A 24,396-nucleotide genomic window follows, 5' to 3' on the forward strand; every position below is an offset into this window, starting at 1 on the left:
CCATTTCCTTGATGATTTCAGGCCATATCTGGACTCACTTATTTGGCTTAATAGCCATAACTGTCTCTATATAACAATGCCAAAGCTTTCATGTTTTCCCTTTATTGTATATGCCATTACACTCCACTTCATTCCTAAGTCAATTATTTTTTTCCTTAAAATTCTCCTCCACCCAAACATAGAATTCAATATCAGTAGTTTTATGATAAGCTCATATCTGAAATATCTCAATGGAGAGCCACTTAAAATTTTAATATAAAAATGGAAAATTTTTAAAGTTGTTTTTAAAGCAAGTTTTAAAATACTCAGTTTTTTCCTGATGGGCCATAAATTTTTAGACAGATTAAATACTCTTTATTTTAAAATGTTTCAAAGAAGATATATGTGGTGGTTTGAATAAGTCATATATATGAATGCTTAGTGTAGTGGTTTAAAAGAAAATGGCCGCCATAAACCCATAGGAGGTGTGGCCTGGTTGGAGAATGTGTGTCTCAGTTCACATCCTGCTGCCTCAAGATCAAGATGTAGAATTCTCAGCTCCTTTTCCATCACCAAGTCAGCCTGCATGCCACCATGTATCCCATGATGATAATAGACTAAATCTCTGAAACTGTATGCTCCAGTTAAATGATTTTCTTCATAAGAGTTGCGATGGTCATGGTGTCTCTTAACAGCAGTAGACACCCTAAGAAACGCAGGAATAAGTATGGCCTTATGAGCAAAACATCATAGTGTTGGTCTTTGAGGTTTCAAAAATCAAGCCAGACCCAGTTTCTCTTTCTTGCTGTTGCCTGTGGATCTGAATGTAGAACTCTTAGCTACTCTAGCAACATGTCTGCCTGCATGCCTCCATGCTCTGTACCCTTATGACAATAGAGTAAATCTCTGAAACTATAAGTAAGCCCCAACTAAACGTTTTCATTTTTGTTTTGTTTTGTTTTGTTTTTTAAGAGTCGTGGTATCTCTACACAGCAGTACAATACTGATTATGAACCGTTTTTGATAGTATAATTACATCATTTTTCCCTTCTGTTTCCTCCCTGCTGACACTACCATATGTTTCTGAACACTTGATCTCTTTCAAATTAATGGCCTCTTTTTCTTTAATGGCTATTGTTGTTTGTATTAGTGTGTGTATTTCTGAATGTATAAATGCAGCCTGCTACATATAATGTTTTATATATATGTTTTCATGGATGACCTTTTATTATTGAATAATCAACCATGCTCTTTCCTGGGGAAGACTTAATTCTCTACTCTCAGTCTTCCTTAGTTGCCCATGGTCTTTTGTCAAAGATTGAAGCTTATGAGCTTCCTCCCAATGAGGGATGTCCTTCTGTATGCTGTGAATATTGTTCTCTTATTGCTTGATGAATATAATTGTTTCAGTCCATGGACAGGCAGGAAGTATAGGCAGGGCTTCCATACTAGGAGAATTCTGGGAAGAATGCAAAGAGGGGAGTCTTGAGAGAGATGCCATCCATGTAGCTGTCGAGAAAGCAAGAGGCTCGGACATCACCGGTAAGCCTAGACCATGTGGAGAGACACAGATTAATAGAAATGGACTAATAATTAAGAGAGAGCTAGCCAATAAGAAGCCTGATGCATAGGCTAAACAGTTTATAATTTTAAAATGGAGAATGCTGGGGGAGATCAGAGAGAAGGAGCAAGCCGTAGCCACACCTTACCTCCTTAGTATCTTAGCAGACAAGAAATCAAGTTCCTGTTTCTCCTTACTTATATCCTGTTTCTGCCCTGCTATCTCACTGTCTTTCTGTATAGACCTCCAGACCTCTATGATTAGCTAGTGGCAAGCTCCATTCCCTGACCCTGAGACAAGCTTCATTTATACAATGAACAGATCACCTCAGCCCTGTTTCACTTTATCATGTATATTGGTGTCCTTGACCCTTGGTCAGGTCTTTTTTAGGCAATTGTGTTAGTGAGACATCATGGATGTTGTTTCTGACAGTTCTAGGAGACACAATTATCACAGAAAGCTCCCTGTTTCTCTGGCTTCTACAGTCTTTCTGTACACCCCCCTTTTGGTGTCCTTGAGTCTTAGGTGGAGGAGTTGTGGTACAGATGTATCCATTGGAACTGGACTCCACAACTCTGCATTTTGGTTGGTTTTGGTTTTCTGTGATGGTTTCTGTCTGTTGCAAGGAAAAAAAGCAAGTTTTCTAAAAAATTGTTATTTTTTTGTGCTTTAGTGATTTTGAAGTGGCAATCTTAGTATCTTGCAAAACTGCAAAACTTATAAAAGAAACCTATATAGAAATTAGATAAAAATGATACAATATTCTGACCACTAAAGATACAACTATCCAAAGTTAAAATAAAAATAACCATATACTGATGGGGGAAGTCCTATATATATGCTTAATTTATTGGTTGTTGAATAAAGCACTGTTGGCCAATAGGGAAGCAAGATAGGCAAGACTAGGAGTCGAGGATGATTCTGGGAAAGAAAGGCACAGTTAGTCGTGATGTAGGATGCAGGAGAACTGACATGCCCAGACCCTTCCTCTGGTACAAGTAGACCACATGGAAATACTTAGATTAGCAATTATGGGTTAAATACTTAAGTCAGAGCTAGCCAGTGAGAAACCAAGCAAACAGCCAATAGCTTATAATGAATATCACGTCCTGTGTGTTATTTGGGGTCTGAGACAGCAGCAGGACCCAAGTGACTAACTGCGGCAGGGCCCAGGTGGCTGGTGGGAAGACTACACATTACAAAACACAGACAGTACTTGTAACACATAAAGTCAATATCTAATATTTATATGTCACAGATATCATAAAATTATAAGAACAATATCTTTAAAACAAGATTTATTTTAATAAAAATGAAATGTAGAATTAAAATGTTGTGAAATACAGAGAATATGCCTGAAATGAATGTAAATCTGTTTTTCTGTCAGATTCTCAGAATGAAGGAGAATAATATAATTTGAAAGTATCTGCCTAATCTGGAAACAAACAATAGCATAAACTCAAATACATACTCATTCCTGTACTCATTGACACTCTTTTAAAAACTAGTTTGGGAATAGCCCAAATGTTCTGCAGTACAAGAAATGATTTGATAAATTGCATACCATTTCTCCAACATTTCTCCTTTGCAGGCTTAAAAAAAATTAGTGAGGTGAAGCCACATGAACTGAACTTCAAAATTACCATGTTACATTTGTCATGGAACAGCAATCTGTTCCATTTGTGGAATACAAGCTAACTTTATGGGAAGAAAAAGTGTGTAATGTATTTTCACATTCATTCATTGTTTCATTTAATGAACTTTATTAAACTCCAACCGTGTACTTGCTAAACACTTTCAAGTACTATGCATTTAGTGGTAAATAAAATAAAGTTCTCATATATGTTTTGGCTTTAACCAGGCATAGAGTGAGGCACATGTCCAGGAGAACAGTTAGAGGAAGCTCAAATATGGTTTTTTACACTGAAGATGGAATTAGAGGAATATTTATGTGTCACATTTTACAATGTCAGTATATAGATGGACACACATTAGTACACCCACATAAAGTAAAAAGACTATAATGTTCAATGTGATTTATAAAATCAGATATTACAAATTACATAACTTCAATGTAGTTGTGACACAGAATAAACATGAAAGGTCTGTAACTGCTGCTCTCTCCACAACATCTCTTCTTCTGCTCCCCCTGTTCTCTGCTCCAGAGTTTACATCAATCAGAATGTGTTTACTCCTGATTTTTTTTTTCACTTTATGCCTTGATATAATAGAATTGGCAACTTTTTCTGGGAGCCATGATGCCGAATCCTTACAGTCACACTTATTTGCAGTGAGCCACCTTGACAGTCCAGTTCATCAAGCTAATCCTTTCCACACATAAGGGCTTTCTTGCAATTGTACAAGTGTAGAGATGAAGCAAATATCCACACATTTATTAGAGGAGTGTGGTTATGTGTTCATGAGGAGTTTAACTAGCCTGATCTTAGCTTCCCACAGCAGCAGGAAGTGGAAAGTGGTATTGCTGTCAGTTCTTCCTGTGTCTGTGTATGCTACATCATGTGTGTTGTTTTACTACATGTAGTTTGTTTCAGAGAACATATTAGCATATAACATATTTCACACTTCCGTTGTCATCTTTATAATGTTACCAGTATTCATTTATTTCTCACACTTTCTTAGGACTCATTTGTACTCCTAAGAAAATTTTCCAGATTTCTTAGCTAGATATTAAAACTTACTAAAGTGCTCTACAAAATCTGTCAGCTACTGTGGGTTCTAGTCTATTGAAACTAATTTATTTTTCCCTATTTACAGCACATCAACCCTGTATTCTAGGTATAAGTAAACTTAACTGAGGTGAAATGTGGGTTTTTCCCATGTGTAATTAAAATTCCAAATGCCAGTTATGCAGCTACTTCATTCTTGGGCACTGTGTGCAAATACTTATTAAAAATATGCTGTTCTTTTGAACATGTCACATACTTCTTGTACATTTAAAATTGTCATTCTGTTTTCTACATGCTAATAGGGGCGTCTGAAATAAAGGAGTTTGTTTTGCAGACTGCTGTATGAAATGTCTTATAGTAAATTATACTTATTGTCTATGTTCACTTAGCTTACACTTGGCATGTTTTTAGCAGTTTATACAACTAACTACAACTCATCTTTATTTTCTATATTTCTAAATATATCTTTGAGTCTCATATGTTACCAAAGTGCTAATGAAGTGCTCCTTACTATTTGTATTGAAAAGCACATTCCTGTTTGTTCCTTGCGGTTACCAAATGTTCCCAGTAGATGGTAGTGTTTCATATCATATGCAACGATGACTACTGGTAATGTGAACGATGTAGGAAGTTATGTCAGCTCAGTGTTGCTTCTGTTCATGCTTAGAAATTACATGATAGATTAGAAAGTACATTCACAGCACAGTTCACATCATGGGGAGATAAGATAGATACATAAGAAAGTATAAAGTGTTGTATTTAACAACATTAATATTGCTTCTTTACTGTTTTCAATGAGAAGACTGACTGTCCAGACTTAAACTTTATGAGATAGTAATCTTAAAATTCGTTGTGGAAAGCCTTGGGTTATATTATCAGTACTTTCCCCACCTATCCCCTCCAAAAGTTAATTCCCTAGTTCCTGGGGTAAAGATGAAGAATTTGAAAAAATAGGTTTTTGTAGTATTCAGCAATACGTATTTTGTCACTCTGTGTGATTGCTTCCCATTATTTGTAATGCTTTAATTTGGGTCACATTTGATTTGGGTTCTTGCTGTTTTATATAAGTTTCCTGTAGTGAAACCCAATTAATATTTTTTTTCTCTGTAGATATGTGCAATAATTTCTACCCAACTCCGTCTGGTTTTGGTTCTGACATTATGTTTCAAGTAGTCTCTACATGGGTGGACCTGTACCATACTCAGTGCTGTATCAGCTAATTACCATGGAGTGTGCAATCACCCAGTGTGGGTGACTGATTCGTTCTGGAACCATGAAGTTATTCACAATGGCATGCTTTGCTTATTTCATTGAATCTCCAAGACTCTTACTTTGATAACAACATCATAGCCATATTGTGATGTATTTTAATTTTTTATCCTATATATTGTTTTACACATATTACAATATAATCAGAGTTTGGCCTTTTTTTAAAATTTTGAGTTTGGGGAATTTTATTTATTTGTTTTCACAATACCAACAATGAAACCTGAGTCCTAGTGCATACCAGGTCAGCCCTTTGCTAGGGTACTAAGTTTTCAGCCCCAGTATTTGAAATTTATTTTATTTTCTCATTGTTATAGAGCTTTTGCAGCTATTTAATATCAATTCTGTAAGTTTTAATGATAGGAGATGAATATATATATATATATATATATATATATATATAGTGTGTGTGTGTGTGTGTGTGTGCGCGCGCGCACATGTAGGGGATTAAACACATGTGCTTATACATGCTAGGCAAGCATTATAACACTGAGTCACATATCCATGTCCTACACATGATGTCTACAGTTTTAGATGAAAAGACCCTCTGTTGACTTCTGACGTCACATCAATTTGCTGTACTATAGTTTTTAGCAGCTCATATGGATAGGATACATGGTAGTTCTTTTGGTTAATTTATATAAATCTTATATTTATTGTAATTAAGTAACTGACTTCAAATTGAAATTGCCCATACAGGTTGAATCCACACAGAGTATGATAAGAATTCTTGGATTGTCTGCAACCTTACCCAACTACCTTGATGTTGCTACATTTTTGCATGTTAACCCCTACATTGGACTTTTTTATTTTGATGGCCGTTTTCGACCAGTACCTCTTGGACAGACATTTTTAGGTATTAAAAGTGCAAATAAGGTAAGATCTTGTTTTGACAGTTATACTTTGAGAAAATTTGTTTTTGTTGTTTTACTGTTGAGTAATTAACTGGGATTAAATACTACCAAGCATCACTTCCATAACATACAAGTATTTTTTCAAACAAAATCAGTCACATTTCTCAGTGTTGATAGTAGAAGTCTTCCTACAAGAACGATCTTGTGGGAGTTTGCAGTATTTTAAGCATATGTTTTGTATTCTCACCTGTTAAAAGTTTCACAAAGTTATTTTAATTTTATTTTTTATTTATTGTAAAATAATAAAAATGAACCAGATCATTTATATATATATTGATATGTTCATTTAGAATAAGGAATAAGGCTTTCAGATGTAATTGAAAAGTAATTTCATGGTAACAACAAATGAGGAAGAGTTGTACTTAAGAAAATATATTTTAATTATATTAACTATGTATATAGTATAAAGTATATAGTATAAAGAATATTTCTATACAGTGATTTAAAAAGTCATTCCTTTAATGGTACTACCTCTTTTCTTTAGAGAACAGACTGCATAAGCATAATATGTCATACATGGCATTTCATTAATTACATTCAGCTTTTTTTGCCTCATATTGTTGGAATGTTAGAAGAACACTCAGTAAATGTTTTTTATAGTATTTAATTATGTGCATGTGAATGCCCGTGCCTGAGGAGGCCTGAGTTGTTATATTACCCTGAAGCTGGAGTTACAGCATTGTTGACATCAGTGCTGAGAGCAGTCTCCAATACTCAGGTATTGTTATTGCAACAAATAATGTGCAGCAGCTCCATGGTGGGAAGGTGAGGTGTTAGGGCTGATCACATGGCTCAGTGGGTAAAGGTCTTTCTGTGAGATAGTGTCCAACACCGACATAAAAGCCAGGTAAGCCTAGATTCTTGCCTGTAATTCAGTCACAAAGGAGACAGAGACTGGTGATAGCATACTAGCTGACTAGCTATACTAACCACATGTGTGAACCCTGGTTTCAAGTGGGAGACCCTGCCTCAGTATATACAGGGGAAAGTAGTCTAGGAAGATACCTAACATAAACCTCATATTTCTATATGAACATACACACAAATGCACACACACACAAATGAACATGATAACCTGCACACTACCCACACCCTTATACACATGCCAAAGAAAATCTCAGTGAGATATCTTTCTAATTGTAGGGACCCTTTTTAGATTAATAGAAAAGAAAAAGAATAGTTTATGTTATGATAGTAACTGTGACATGTATATTTAGCTTTCATCATTTACTTCAAGTGATTTTTGGGTATATTATCAATACTTGCTATTTGTTTTCCCATCATTTTTTAAATATATTATTTATTACTTAGTTCATTTCAAGGTATCATTCAGATGAATGGAGACATGTTTCCTAGTTTTTTTTCTAGACTTGCAGCTTAAATTATAGCAAATTATAGTCACTGAGATGTTATTTAAATATTTCAAATGCATGAAATCCATCTTAAATCTTTTTTCTTTCAGTATATTATTCAGATTGATAAAGTGCTTAAAGTTAATTAAATTCAAAGTGCTTTTCATAGCATTATGCTAGCAGTATACTCCTTGAACAAATGTTGGATGAAAAACTAAAGAGTATTTTAAAGATTTAGAAATTTGGCAATTAAAGGAATTTACATATTATAGTATGACTAGTAAATTATGTTTGTTACAGTTACAGATTTTTATATTACTAGGACCTACTAGTTTTATATTAATTTAAATACATAGTTAGTGTGAAGATTTCACCAGGGTGTTGTTAGGTTGTTTCATAAACAGGCACTGAGAGTTCCATGCAGATCCTCAAGATATGACCCAGTTGTTATTAAGATGGTATTTCCAATTTGAAATGAACCCAATCCATAGTACACTGAAAATACTAGGATTTAGCTTGGGAATAGAAGAGATTTTCAAATCACTGATGAGACTCTTTACCCTCTGATCATCTCGTCCTACATTTAGCCACAGAGTGTCAGTCATAAGTTTTCCATGTTTTAAAGTCAACACCATTGAAGTAGTGAATTAATTTCTTTCCTTAGACTAGTCTTTGTCATACAACCTGTTTTCTTTGAATTTCAGACATACATGAAAGCTGTGTGGTTCATGGAATGAGACAGTAAAAAAATAGCCTTAGGAATGAGGTTCTTCAGGGAAAGCAGAGAACTTAAAATGTATTCTTACCTATCTATAGCTAGCTGCTCTATCATGCACAAAGTCACTAACTTTTCCACCGTCAACATTCTTTATACTCTGAAACTATGGTTGTGGTACTTTATCTGCATTTTTATTTTATTTTGTTTGTTCTATGTCTCATTTGTTGCTTCTGTTTTCTAATTAGCCTGAAAGGCATTGTAATATAATTAACACAATTTTATTTGTAGTTTGAAAGTTTTTCATTGTCACTTTTCATAATTTTCCTGTTTTAAAATCTTTAAGATGCAACAATTGAATAACATGGATGAAGTATGCTATGAAAGCGTTTGGAAACAAGTAAAGGCTGGACACCAGGTACACCGAATTTAAATTTTTTCCTAGAAAAAGTGTTTTGACTGGTTGTGATTTTCTCAAGTAGTATTGGTCTATTGCAAAAAGAAAATATACTTTTGTGTACCAAACAATCCTTTTATCCCAAAGCTGAGTAGTATTGCTGTTGCTGTGTATAAGAAAATTAAAACTTATCTGGACTTGAAAAAAGGGATAGATGCCAACCAGTATACACCCTTGAAAAATGTTACTTTTTTTTTTTTTAAAAAAAAAGGCTTTCGAAATTTGTTTTTCTGCCTTTCTTAATAGATGCTGTTGGTCTAAAGAATGCTTGCTTCATTGTTTTATCGTAGTCTGTTTTGGTGTTCTCATTCCTTATTTATTTTTACTTATTGGTCTATTTTGCTTTGTACTGTTTTGAGACAAGATGTCATGTAGCCAAGGATAATGTTGCATTGCTGATCTCCTTCCCTGTATCTCACAAGTGATGAATCATAGGCAAGGTGTCACCATTCTTGGGATCTATCCCAGGATCAAATGAGCCACTCCACTGACTGAACTGCATCCTCAGTTCTCTATTTTTAGCTATAAAATTTTAATTATCAGTACTACTTTTAATTGGAAAACCAAGAGTCACTGATTATTTTAAATTAATACTTTTTCTAGCTCTTAATTAATACTTGAAAATGATAGCATCATTTTACATTTATTAAATTCTCTCAGCAGCTTATGAGGTGCTTACTGTTATGCATAGTTGACAGAGGAAAATGAGATCCTGTTCAAAAAAGTAATATATTGGTTGTGCTCTTGTCATTATGTATTGGGTCTTCTGGGTCTCCATCTATTTAGAGGTATGTATTAGTTGAATTTTACATGCAGGCTTTTACTTGTGTTTGTCTGTTTTTCCAACACAAAAGAACCTTCATCAACAGGTGGTATATTCCATTTTAAACCAAAAGGTTTAAAGATTTTTTAAAAATATAACTATGTTACTGTGAAATATACAGTATACATGAGCTAATGAACAAGCCAGAGAATGAGCATTCTTCCACTATCGTTTCTGCCTTACTTTCTGCTCCAACTTTCCTTAGTGATGGACTGTCAGTCTGAACCTTCCAGATATACCCTTACCTCCCCAAGTTGCTTTTATTTAGTCTTTTATCAGATCAAATCAATAGAACCTTCCGTTGCCCTAGAATTAAAGAAATCAAGGTAATGTTTCCTTTTTCTACCGTAGGTAGCACTTACTGGCCAGATCATTGATACACTCTCTCCTTTACATCCTTGCATGCCTGCTTCCAGACACCCACCGCAAGAAATACTGGAATCAAGAGATTTTCTAGACTTTCACTTAAAATGGCATGGCTATTTGCCTCTAACTTGTGGATATCTTCCCACACCTTTTAAATTTTCTTTAGATTTCTTGCAATATTTGTTGCATGATAAACTGTGCAAGTAATTGTTCTGCTATGTTGTTTTTTAAAGAGTAAGGCTGAGGCAGAAAGGCTTTATGTATTCACTGCAGATGGAAGGTTCTTTTGTGAGGTAGGGGAAGGTTGCAGTTGTTAAAAATGTGTCTTTTAAGCAGTTTGTTAAATGTATGACACAAAAACCTTGGATATGGAATTCACAAGTTGTAACTGAAGTTTCTTTCCAGCCTGGTCTAGCAACAGATTAGCCCCAAATAAACACACAAAAACTTATATTAACTTATAAACTGTTCGCTCATGAATAGGGCTTCTTACTGGCTAGTTCTGTTTTAATTATTATCCCGTAAATAGTAATCTATGTATTTCTACATGGCGTTATTTTACCAGATTATGCTGGGTACATCCTATTTTCCTGGTCTCTATGTAGTGTCCCTTCCTGGCGGCCTCTCTCCCTGCCTTCCTTCCTCAGAATTCTACCTGTCTCATAGCCTCTACTATACTTCCTGTCTGGCTATTGACCAATCGGTTTTTATTTCATCAACCAATAAGTGAAATATATATACAGAAGGATATCCCCTATCAACAAGTCATTATGAAATGAGGCTGATTGCGCTTCCTACATTATTATGGAAAGCTGGGGTGGTTCTTATTGGAACAGACTACTATATGGGGTTCAAAAAGTACAATGTTTGCTTTATTCTTTTTTAGTGAGATGGATAATTACATATGCCAATATGCAAATATGCATATAAAACATACGCAGTTGTAAGTTCTAAGTAATCTAAGTAATGCTTTAATTGCCAGTACCACCGCCATTTTAAGGCCATTGGCTATAAGCCATTCATTTTTCCAAGGTTATGGTTATTACCATGATATTTATGGTTCTTCAGGTATTAATGCTAATTTACAATATGATCATATTCAGTATTCAGAATATTTCTTTTAAAATTAAAATGTAGTCTCATGTTAGGAAAAGTAACAGTTGTCTCTTCTATTGTTGAATAAAATTTCAAAAATTTTCTACTTTGGAGGAGTCTAGGAATTTTTCATTTGGCATAGTTTTCACACATTATTAGGAGCCAATGTGTCTCCATAGAAGTCAGGATTACCTATCCACCTTTGGTGTTCATTTCATGACAGCCATGCCTGCCAGTCCTTCATGAATGTGTAAAATCGAAGTTGACTTTTTGTGCCTGGGTGTAGCTGAAAATGTTCTCTGTAAGTGTAGTTGCTGTTGAAGAGCCACAGATAAAAGTCTTGGAGACATCTGGGATAATAGGAACATACCTAAATATAATAAAAGCTATATACATCAAACCAACAGCCAACATCAAATTGAATGGAGGGACACTCAAGTCAATTCCTTTAAAATAGGAACAAGACAAGGCTTCTCTCCATACCTCTTCAATATTGTACTCGATGTTCTAGCTAGAGCATTAAGACAACAAAAGGAGATAAGGAAATAGAAATTGGAAAGGAAGAAAGCAAACGTTCATTATTTGCAGATGATATGATAGTTTTCACAAGTGACCCAAAAAACTCTACCAGGGAAGTCTTACAGCTGATAAACACCTTCAGCAAAATGGCAGGATACAAGATCAACTCAAAAAAGTCAGTAGTTCTACTATATATAGACAATAAAAGGGTGAGAAAGAACTCAGAGAAACATCACCCTTTACAATTACCACAAACAACATAAAATACCTTGGGGCAACACTAACCAAACAAGTGAAAGACCTGTATAGCAAGAACTTTGAGTCTTTAAAGAAAGGAATTAAAGAAGACACCAGAAAATGGAAAGATCTCCCATGCTCTTGGATAGGTAGGATCAACGTAGTAAAAATGGCAATTTTACTGAAAGCAATATACAGATTTAATGCAATCCCCATTAAAATCCCAGAACAATTCTTCACAGACCTTGAAAGAACAATTCTCAACTTTATATGGAAAAACAAAAGGCCCAGGATAGCCAAGACAACCCTATTCAACAAAGCAACGTCTGGAGGCATCACCATCCCACACTTCAAGCAAGCTGTATTATAGAACTATAGTACTGAAAACACCCTGGTATTGGCACAAAAACAGACAGGTAGACCAATGGAATCAAATTGAACACCCTGGTATTAATCAACACACCTACAAACACCGGGTTTTCCACACAGAAGCTAAAATTATACAATGGAAAAAAGATAGCATCTGGCATAACTGGATATTGGCATGTAGAATGCAGATAGATCCATGTCTATCACCATGCACAAATCTTAAGTCCAGATGGATCAAAGACCTCAACATAAATCCAGCCACACTGAACCTCTTAGAAGAGAAAAGTAGGAGGTACCCTTGAACAAATTGGTACATGTGACCGCTTCCTGAACATAACACCAGTAGTACAGACACTGAGATCAACAATGAAATAACGGGACCACTTGAAATGGTGAAGCTTCTGTAAGGAAAAGGACACACACAGTCAACAAGACAAAAAGGCAGCCCAAAGAATATTGATAACATTCTACATTATTATTATGTGAGTTACCTGTCTGAAAACTGCATGAGAATGATACAAGGACATATTTTGTCTCATAGCTCAAAGAAATACAGTCATACAGAAATAATGTCATCATAGGGATGGCTGTGGGATTACCAACCTGTTACCAACCTGGAAACAGAAAGGAGACGTTCTGACTTTTCCATTTCTCAACTTCTGTTTAGAGAACCATAGCTCATTGGAATGCAAACATCTCTGCAGTCACACTCAGATATTCCCAGGTGTTTGCATTGAGGTGATTCTAACTCTACGCAGTTTGGCTAGGAAGATTATTTGTCACAGCTATTAATTATAATCATAATAGCATTATTAATTCTTCCAATTGCTAAGGGTTATAAATGTTTTCAGCTTTCTGTTATTAAAGATTTTGCTTAATGATTTATTGTATTTCTGTTTACTTAGTTGTTGCTTTCCTACTTAAATTTTTCCTTAGTTCATTCCCTAAAACAGAATCATAACAAATCACATTCTGTCATCTTGTTATACAGGAAGGACAATGTGTTCTCCAAATAAATAGAAACATTTTGTGCTCACAACAGACCCGAGAGCTTAAAAGATCCAGAAAACTAATGGTATTACTTCTAAATGATATTGGCAGTGTAGTTTGATGTAAGGTGACATAATATGCTTGCCACCTCAATTTTTTTTTCAATTTTATGGCATATAAGGCAAAGTGGAGTTTTGATAGTGAATTTTTTTCTTGATTAACAAAGGTTTTTCCCTCACCATAATTTTAGGGTTTGTTTTGGATGTGCACTTACTTTGAATTACAAAAATGCTTCCTCCAGCTTTCTTGTTTCAATGTGCCTTGTGGTCCTTTGGTATACACACACACACACACACACACACACACACACACACACACACACACACACAGTCATGTGTGAACCCACTCAAAGAGGAGTTAAAATAATCACTACTTTTTCCCTACAGAAGCTAACTCTGTTGGTCTGTAATGCATCTCATGCCCTTAAATTCCCTGTAATTTTTCCTGATCTTTTTAATTTATTGTATTTTTTTCAAAAATATTAAAGTACCATAAATAGAAATAACAACATTAAAAATGAATTTTCTGCCTAAAAATCTTTAATCTAAATATTGTTTTTAGGGTCATTTGTACAGTGTTCTTTTAGAAATTTTTTTTTAGTAGGATGGTTTCTATTTAGTAAGATTAGCTGTGGGGCACATGTATTGACATCTTCCTGAACTTTGTCATGAGTGCAGTTTAATTGTGATGGATTTTCTTGTTGTGGTAGACAGAATGCTCTTAGTGCTATGGGGAAGACTGGAAACAGGAATTCTTTGGTACTTCTCTGGTTGACATTTGCCTTCAGTGTTGGTAGTATTTCAAAGTCTTCTCCTTGGAAGATTGTCAGTTCTTACATTAAACCAGTGATAATACAGCTAATAGTTCTTTTGTAGCATACTTTGAGAGCTCCATTCTTTTCATTTCTTTGTGTTTTCTATAGTGTGTGAATGCTTATGGAGAAAGCATTCACCTTTTAGAAGCATTTGTCTCTTATTCTTGTGTCTGTAAGTTATTCTGTGATAATTTATCTTGAGACATGACAACATTCTGTTGAATGCCTCTAGCACTGACAATTGTACCGTGGGTATTTGGAAAGCAAGGTGTCATGGGGTTTTTGTTTTTTGGCCTTTGTTTCGTTTTGTTTTGCTTTTGCTTGTTTGTTTTCCTTTTGTTTGTTTGTTGGTTGGATTTTTATTTTTTGGAAGCTAGAGTTAACGATTTCTATACGTTTAGCAGTCCTTGACTCTGTTACAATATTTAGTTTGTCATTTTAGTATTTGAGACATGTGTAGGAATTTCTTTCTAGGAGCTTTTCAGTCCTGGAAGGTTTTTTTTCTTTACCAAGTCATATTAAGTCGCCTTAACTATGCTGCAGTGTTATATCTGGTCATCAAGAACTCCACTGCAGCAGAGTTGCAGAATTGTGTTTTTCGCTAACGATTAAGGTTAAGGTTAGTTTCTCTCCTGTAACAAACTTTCTTTGTATGATGTTCCAAATGCTAATTTTAAATACATCTGTCTGAGAAAAATGAAGAGCCTGTAGCTCAGCATTTTAGCCTTATCTAAAGAATTCTAATCACCTCTGCTGATAAAAAAGTTTTACCTATGTGATTTTTTTCTAAAAGACTTTTTACCTAAATATTTTATTGTGTATATAAGCATAATAAATTATAGACTTGTGGATTTATTTATGGATCAGTAAGATTTGCTCCTGGAACTTTGACTTATGTAACTGAATGTTATCATTGAACAGTCAGCTAACATATTCTATGGATACACTTTTCTTTGTTAGTAGGAAACATCTAAATTTTAGTTCTGGTTTTTTCCCTTTAAATATAATTTATCAGTTAGTATGCAGGAGTAATAAATAAACCAGTCATTTCTGGTCCAAGAGATAACTAACGTCTCCTGGCTGTATTTCATGTCTCCTCATTTTCTAGCTTAAAATAATAGCAACAAACAAACAGACCAAAAGAACTAAAACCTCCAGGCTTTGTTTCTTTTCTATGAGGTTGTCTGGTATTCTGAATTTCTCCCTGACTTGGTTCCCCCCAATATTTTGATTTTATTATTAGAACAGTTACTTTTCAGTTCAGTATTAAAAAGGTTTTAATGGAGTCAGGCTAAAAAAATATATTGATGATTCTTAGGCAACAAAGAGATTTTCCTACTAAATAATTAACATTTTCCTCTTAAATTTTTCTGTTTAGAGTAAATTAGAATGGAGAATTCCCTTGTTCAGGAGCCATGCTGATATTCTCTGTCCATGCTATTCTATGAGTAAATTAGAATGGAGAATTCCCTTGTTCAGGAGCCATGCTGATATTCTCTGTCCATGCTATTCTATGAGTTTTAGGACCACAGTCATCTGAACATGTGTATTCATGTACTTAATAGACTTTATGTGTAACTTTGCCTTGAAAGCATTGACAACGGTAGGAGGCAGTTGTGTTCCACTCAGGCATGTGTACTGACAGATGGAGAAAACCTTTTCCTGTTGATTTTCAACATTCCCACTCTGCAAGACTTCAAGCTCTTCTTGGCTACTGGGAAATTAAAAGTTGGCGATTCAGCCTTTAATTTTGATCCATCTGCTCAAACTAATGAGACGTCTCATTTGTAAGCTTATCTTTGTGTTGCCAAATGCAAGTACAGCTTTATCATTCCTGTTAATAGTTCCCTTCCTCCTGTGTAGCTTGCAGAATGGGAAAATAATTGATGCCTTAGTTCTACTGATATTTTCTTCTTATACAAACTTTGTTAAAATAATAGGATGACAAATTAGGAACTTTCTGCAATTATGTTTAATAGGTGAACTTTTCATATCAAACTTTCAAAAGAAAACCATATCCTTATTTAGTAGCTTCTTATTCAAAAACCAACCTCCCAATTGATGAAGGAAAACATTTGGTTAAAGAGGACCCAAAGAACCTAAACCTTCCTAAAACTAAACACCAATCTTTAGTTATGCTATACGTGTATCTTATTTTCTTTTCCTTATTGTTTTTATTTCAAATTTTAAAACATCTCCTAAAATTGACTAATAATTAGATGAACTTTCTGTCTGAAGATAATGATTGGGGGGGGTATTTGTGTGTGTTTGCGTGTTCTTGTCTGTGTTCCTGTACCACAAAGGTTGACATCAGGTTTCTTTCTCAGTTGTTTTCCACAGTATTTTTTGAGACCTTGAGCTACAGATTTGGCTAGTCTTCCTGTCCAGGGATCAAGCCATTACTATAGCTGTAGATTTTTGTCTTGCCAGGTCCCACCACTCCACCCCCAAATGAACACAGAGAGACTTATATTATTTATAAAACTGTTGGCCAAATGGCTAAGGCTTCTTGCTGGCTAGCTCTGTCTTAATTATTGATCCATAACTACTAATCTGTGTATTTCTACATGGCCTTATCTTGCAGGAGAACACCTGGCACGTCCTATCTTCCCAATCCCTCAATGGTGTCTCCTTTGGTGCCTCCAAGCCTGCTTTTCCCAGAATTCTCCTCATCTCCTCTTCTCTGTCTTTCTGCCTCTCCTGGCTATTGGCCAAACATTGTTTTATTCATCAACCAATAAGAGAAACATATATATATATGGACATCTCCCATCACATTACTTCCTACCCCAAACTGGGATTATAGAAATATGTAGCCATACCAGACTTTTTACATGTGTGCCAGAGATCAGAGCTTAGGCAGACTCTCCTCCTGTACAGCTGACTGAGCTAACACTTGAGTCCTTGTTTAGTAACGTTGTTTCTCAAGTTTATTCATATACAATCAAAACAAATTCTGATGACATTTGAATATTAAAGATAGTATTCCTTCATCTTTACTACAAAAGAAGGCACTTAAAAAGGAAGTATAGTTTTAGACTGTAAGGAAGTCTGAAGAAAATATCTCCTATACCTCTACTCCTGAACTCCATCTCATCTCTACTTCTGTTTAGTCTTACACAAAATTGAAATTTGCTTTAGAGGTTTTAATACTTATGGGATCTGTATTTTTTCTGTATTAGCATTATGATCATTTTATTTTCTGTCTTATGCAAGCAATATTTAAAATAGTTTATAATTTATTACATATACTTCTCTTAAATAAGTGCTATTCATGTCTAAAAGTAAGGCACACAAGGGATTGAGATATTCATTTCTTCATTACAGAATTAAGTTAGCCATCACTTATAGACTTTTATGGTGAAGACCTTGGAAGCACATTAGCTTTCCATTTGGGTCAAATGCCTTTCATCGGGTCAAATGTGGTTTAGAGCCGAGTTCAATATTTAGCTAATATGAAGGTTAAGAGAATATCACCAATGTAAAAGTAATTTCTAGTGTGTCATGAAAATTTATAACAGTTACATTTTAATTATTAATTTATTAGTTACATTTTAAACTTTGCACTTGACTCTTGAGAAAACATTGATTTTTTTCCCCCTAGTATGAATCATTACTACACTAGCTCAGCTCTTTGTATCTGTCTACTTTAAGTTTTAAACTTAAAGATCAAATAAAAAAATGTTCTGTCTAAGTTTAGGAAGAAAAATCAAAATAAAACAAAATTTTATTTTGATGAAACTGGTGCAAACCTTGTCTATGTGGGTTCTAATCAAATCTACCTAATACGTGACTTCTACATTTTCTATTACATAATATTTTATAGGACGACTCAACCTAGGTTTAATGACCTTTCTTAAGATTAAATTCATATTTTGCATTTTGAGAAAAGTATCATGGAATCCATGCTTGGTTGAGCTTAGTTTCTCATAGGCAATTTCATGACTGTTCTTCCTACTCCTGTTCTGGCCCTCTTCGTGTTTCTCATAGGCAGTTCTCATGTTTGAGACATATGTTACTAGAATTTTCGAGTATTGCTGCTTATTGCTTTCAATGCCTGGTTTATTAAACGGATTCTTTGAAAAGTTATTATTTTATCCTTTGTGACCAGCAATTGAGCTCTTATATTAATACTTTGTGACTCAGTACATAAGGTGCCACAGTTAAGTTTCCACCAACGGCCTTTAGGATTTCTGCTGGTTTCCTAACTTGTTGCTCCTTTAATTCTAATATGTATGAGAGATAGCTTCTTTTTCCCAGTTTCTCAAATTGTAACTTTATGGAGTCAGAGTCTTACCTTGTTTTAAAAGAGTGTTTTAATTCATTTTTAAACTTGTCTATTACTGCTTTGATAAAGCACCATGACCAAAAGCAACTCAGAGAAGAGTGAGTTTATTTGGTGTTTGCTTCCATATTACTATTCATTGAATGATAGGAACTCAAACAGGGCAGGAACCTGGAGGCAGGAGCTGATGCAGAGGCAAAGGAGGAGTGCTGCTTACTGGCTCCCCATGACTTCCTCAGGCTGCTTTCTTACAGAACCAGGACCACCAGCCCAGGGTGGTCCCACCCACAAAGGACTGACCTTCCATATCAATCACTAATTAAGAAAATGTTCTCACCTAGTGCTGGTTGTCCAACGCTTTATCCCCAGCACTTGAGAGGCAGAGACAGGTGAATCTCCGAGTTCAAGTCCAGTCTTTTCTACAGAACAAGTTCCAGGACAGTCTCTGAAGCAATACATAGAAACTCTGTCTCAATTAAAAAAAAGAACAAAGGAAAGGAAAGGAAAGGAAAGGAAAACTGTTCTCCATTCTTGCCTGCTGACTAAACTTAAGGAAGCATTTTCTCAGTTAAGATTCATTTCTCTAAGATGACTCTAGCTTTCAGATAGCCAGTGCAAAACTAGTGACCACGTTTTGCTGATAGGGACCACTTCAGACTGACTTATCTGTCCCTTTGACATGTCCATATAAATCTTTCATCCTTCACTTATTTTCTTTGTACAGTAGGATCATCTTCTTCTTTTCCTTGAAGTTAAAATTAACCTTTTCTGCAAAATAAGACTCTTTTAAAGGATTTGTTTATTCATGCTTGCATGGTACCTGTGGAGTCCATGAGGGGGTGTCAGATCCCTGAAACTGGAATTGAAGATAGGTGGTTGTAAACTGCTATGTGGTTGCTGGAAATAGTGCCTGGGTAACTGCTCAGCCTTCTCTCCAGTCCCCAAATATTTTTAAAATAGGTTCTTAGGCCAGGTGTTGGTGGCACATGCCTTTAATCCCAGCACTCGGGAGGCAGAGGCAAGCATCTCTCCGAGTTCGAGGTCAGCCTGATCTACAGAGCTAGTGCCAGAATAGGCCTCAAAGCTACAGAGAAAGCTGTCTCGAAAAACAAAATAAAACAAACAAACAAAAAGGTTCTTAGAAAGGAGTAAAACATTAAATATGATTATTTGATTATTTATGTTAAAAAATACCTTCAATACAGTTTTGAAACTCTTCATTAGAAGAGTTTCTTCCATAACTAACTTGGAATTTTCCAATGTTCTCAAAGATGCCACCACCAGGTAGGGCTATGGCCCCTGCCTGGTCAACCCTTTTCCAGGGAAGTCTCTGCTTCTGAGAATATTTGTGGAACACATACTCAGTTTTAAAGAAAGAAGATAAGGAGGATGGAGAGTTGGGATGAATCTGGACAGAGTCAAGAGAGCTATGAATACGATCAAACTACATTGTATGAAATTCTCAATTGAGAAAAGGATTTAAAAGTATGTTTTAAAGGTGTTGTCTGGTTAACTGTTATAGAGTTAGTAGCTTGTGTCTTTTGGTGGTACCATGTAGACTATCAGTTGAACTTTTCTTATAAAGGTAGGATTTTGTATTCTTTCTCTATCTGAAAAATACCAAGCTTGTGGGGGGGGGGACTGAAACACAAATGATTTATTAATGGAACGTTATCATGCTATTTTGTTATTGAATTTGTTAAAGCAAGTTTATCAGATAGTATTTGAAGAGTGGAAAGTAAAGCTAGTTCAGACCTCAAGAATCTTCATTACGAAGACCAGAATTTAATTCTTTTCACTTTATGTTGTTTAGATAAATCTCAAATAAAAATTAGGCAAGTCAGTTTACATTGCCAAATATTTCAAAAATGTTTCTTCGTTGAATCTGTGAAATAGTTATGAACAATTAAAATTAGCATTCCTGATTATGCCAATTTTTGCTGATGACTTTGGAGTCAGCTTTGAAACAGAATTGGCCGTGCACCAGTTTATGGAGAGTAATATCCATAGACCCCAAACAATGATTGATGATACAATTATCACAAGGCTACAGCTACAGAAAGAAATTGAAGCCCTGAAGGAGAAACTCCTATTCATGAAGAAAAACCATGAGGAGGAATACAAAAGACTAGAATCCCAGTTTGCCAGTTCTGGATTGGCAGTTGAAACAGATACCCCCCAGATCTCAAGACTCAGCAAGACCATGGCAGACATCTGGGCTCAGTATGAGGAGCTGGCTCGAAAGAACCACGAGGAACTGAAAAAGTACTGATCCAAGCAGATTAAGGAGAGCACCATAGTAGTCTCCACCTACCTGCTGAAATCATAGACAAAGATATCACACTCTTAGAGCATAGACACACCTTCCAGGCCATGTAGATTTATCCAGACTCCGTGAAAAGGCAGAAGGTCAACTTGGAGAACATTTGTGGGGATCTAGGGGCCTGATACAATAGACAGATGAAGTAACTAAGTGGGGTCCTTCTCTGCCTGGAGTCAGAGCTGGTATAAACCTAGGCAGAGAGGCAGTGCCACACTCAGTAATACAAAAGACCCAGGAATACAAAACCTTGCTGATTATCAAAGTCAAGCTTTAAGCTGATATTGCCACTTACTGCTGCATTCTGGCAGATGGGGAAGACTCGAGTCTCTATTCCCTGAGCTACAGCAAGTCCATGCAAACTATCCAGAAGACAACCACCTGTAAGGTTGAAGCTGGCAAAGTGGTCTCCTAGACCAGTGGGACTAGCATTTTGAAGTAGTGAGGCTAAAAAGGAGGGTACCCCTGGGACTAAGAGACCAATAAAAGTTGAGAGGCCACTGGATAAAATAATAATGATGGTTAATAATAATAATAATAAACCAAATTAACAAGCCATAAAAATATGTTCATATAGACCCAAACCTTATAATGATTTCTGTTGAAGCCTCTAGAAAATGCTTATAAGAAAAGGAGTATATTTTACTGAATAAGATATTATAGGTTCATTAATAAAAATAAATTGTAACTAATAATTCTCTTGGCTGCAGTGAAAACTCATATTAAGTCATACCAAAATTATGTAATGATTTGAGTCACGTTTTGTTTTTCATTATGTTATGTGTTCAGTTACTTTTTCATAATAGAGCATTTGAATCCTGGAGAATAGGCATGTGGTCATATTATAAAATACTTGCTAATAAGAAAAGCCATCTTGAGGCTATACTAATTAAGTAAGATATTAGTATTTTGTATGCATACATAGATAAAAATGGATGTCATATTTTCAAGAACTAACAGATTTGGGTTAACTTTTTCCTGTTAACTCACAATGCTGATAATCTTTCCTCTGAAGTCATGGGGAAAGATTTTTCTTCTTCCCTCCGAGAAAATTCAGAATTGCTCTAGATGCTGTGTTTATCTTTTTGTGGTACCCTGAAAGATTATTAGTTATTAAATTATTTCTGTTATTTCAATTTTGTTACGATTCTTAAGAAATTTTTCTGCAGTGCGAATTTTAATCACAATCCCATAGAGTCTCTTGGTTTTCTGCTACTGTTCCATTTCTATTACCAAAACATTCAAGGTAATCAAATTTAAAACAGGAAGTTTTAAATTTAAATTTTTGTGATTTTAGTATATATTTTGGTAGGCATGGTTATTTATGTATATATGATCTATGTTTAGTAGATATGTCTATTTCTGATGCTATGGTAAGGTGGAAAAGCATCTTGGTGGGGAGTGGATACTAAGTCAAAGTTGTTCACTTCATGTTGACTGGAAAGCAAAATGAAAAGGGATGGGACCAGAGTCCTACTTTCTCCTGTGAGGGTATGCGCTTGTCTGTGACCTAACAACTCCTTTGGCCCCACCTTTCCCAGTTAGTTACCATGGGATAGTAGCTGTAGACTGATCCTATAACTCTTAGGCCTTTGTGGAATGTTATACAGCACTCCTACTGTAGGCCCCCTAAGGAATGTTTAACCATTGCAGAATTGCTCAAAAGTCCATGTCTAGATTTCCTACTTCCAAGCAAATCTCACCCATGCATATTTGTAAAAATAAAAAAGTAAGTTATAACTCGGGAATGTAATCATAAACATTCCCATATGAAAAGTGAAGAATGGAAAAATAAGGAGGGATGAGACTATGATACAAATCATATCAATTTTTCATATAGACAGATGGTTTTTTCCAATTTTATATAAGGTGAATAAAAGCAAAATGAATCATATTTTCATCACAGAATTGTACAAACTGTGCTCCAAGTTTCATAAATACACTCATTAGCATGTAAATCAGTTCATACATCTATAACAAATAAGTCATGTTGCTAAATTTTCTTTGCCTTTATCCTGTATTTCTTTAAATGTTGGCTACTTCAGAAATCGTAGATTTTCTGTTGAAACTTTAGTAATCATTTTTATGTAATGATTTCTAAGCTAGTGTTAAGTTTTAATGTAAAGAACTGAAATGTTAAATAACCTGTTTTCCATCATTTTAGGTTATGGTATTTGTACATGCTCGCAATGCCACTGTAAGGACAGCCATGTCTCTAATAGAAAGAGCAAAAAATAGTGGCCAGATTTCCTACTTTCTACCTACCCAAGGACCAGAGTATGGACATGCATTAAAACAGGTGAGTACCAGTGACCTGAAGAACACAGAAACAAATACACATGATGTGCCTACTACGCAGGTCTCAATGGAAGATCAACAGTTGTAGATTCTAAGAAGTTTATATATTTATTAACTTTTGTGACTTAATCTTTTTAAATGTTTTTTATTAAGTTAACATATAAAGTAAAGGCTTCATTGGGATATTTTCATGCATGTTTTTTGTTCTGACTCATCCCCTTCAATTAAAGATTTTTTCATTTTAACACAGGGTCTCCTCTACTGATCTTCTAAAGGGTCTAAATGAATGATAAAGCCACTTAACATTACCATTGACAGATATAACTGAACTGTTTATTTCTACCTTTTAAAATATAGCTAAGCTGGGCAGTGGTGGTGCACACCTTTAATCCCAACACTTGGGAGGCAGAGGCAGGTGCATCTCTGTGAGTTGGAGACAAGCCTGGCCTACAAGAGCTGTTCCAGGACAGCCTTCAAAGCCACAGAGAAACCCTGTCTCAAAAAACCAAACCAAAACAAACAACCTATTATATAGCATTTACTTTGTGGTTTCTGTTTTTTTTTTTTCGAGTTATTTATCAATCATTAATTTGTAAGACTCCTTGAAAAGTCAACTTTGTATTCATCAGTCTTGTTTTATTTCTTAGAAATAAAAATCAACTCTATGATGTTTGAAAGCCAAGACTTGAGCCACCCTGGACTTTTGGTTATTTCCCGCCTCTCAATCCTCACAGCTGTTTCTCTTATAGATAATTTACACTCTCTATTTAATAGTTAAAATACGTCTCAGCATTTATGAAGTGCATTCTAGAGCCAGGCATTCTTTCCTGCCTTTAATGTATCAAGTCTTCATGCCTAGTAATGGAGGCTTGTAGTTTTTCTCTTCTTTGAAATGGCATGTCTGGAAGAAATTCTTCTACACCATGTAGTTATTTATTCCCAGATACCTGTTCATTCATGTAAATAGATACAGGTGAGTAGATGTGAAATTCCTAGTCATTTTTTATTATAATTTTAAATATTTTTGTGGTACCTATTATTTTTACACTATCCCAATTGTTAGTTGATTTTTTGGTAAGAATAAATGCTTTTATTTATTATTTCTTTAAAAGGAACATTGTCCTGGAGCATTATTCTGTATACCTCTGTTCATAGCTCTTCATATATTTGTTCAGTAGCAGGTGCCCTAAAATTACTTTTTCTATGTCTTTAGTCCTATTTTCACTTTAATTGTTTAATTTGACTGATATCATTATACTGAATTTTAAAGACCCCCCCCTGAAGCTGGG

General features: G+C 35.1%; 2 protein-coding genes across 3 annotated transcripts in view; both read left to right on the forward strand.

Annotated features, from left to right (window-relative positions):
* Ascc3 (activating signal cointegrator 1 complex subunit 3) overlaps positions 1 to 24,396 on the forward strand; it is a 252,501-nt gene that overhangs the window by 79,094 nt on the left and 149,011 nt on the right. For both annotated transcript variants that reach the window (XM_040733169.1, XM_040733170.1), the window contains exons 12-14: positions 6,193 to 6,369; positions 8,821 to 8,892; positions 22,974 to 23,108. In XM_040733169.1, the coding sequence (XP_040589103.1) occupies positions 6,193 to 6,369; positions 8,821 to 8,892; positions 22,974 to 23,108 (384 nt within the window). The remainder of the gene's footprint in view (positions 1 to 6,192; positions 6,370 to 8,820; positions 8,893 to 22,973; positions 23,109 to 24,396) is intronic.
* LOC106021156 (keratin, type I cytoskeletal 18-like) lies at positions 20,329 to 21,358 on the forward strand. The gene has a single exon (XM_040733171.1). The coding sequence runs from the start codon at positions 20,417 to 20,419 to the stop codon at positions 20,759 to 20,761; it is 345 nt and encodes a 114-aa protein (XP_040589105.1). The 5' UTR covers positions 20,329 to 20,416; the 3' UTR covers positions 20,762 to 21,358.

Source organism: Mesocricetus auratus, unplaced genomic scaffold (genome assembly GCF_017639785.1).
Source record: "Mesocricetus auratus isolate SY011 unplaced genomic scaffold, BCM_Maur_2.0 Super-Scaffold_100029, whole genome shotgun sequence".
Taxonomy (NCBI): domain Eukaryota; kingdom Metazoa; phylum Chordata; class Mammalia; order Rodentia; family Cricetidae; genus Mesocricetus; species Mesocricetus auratus.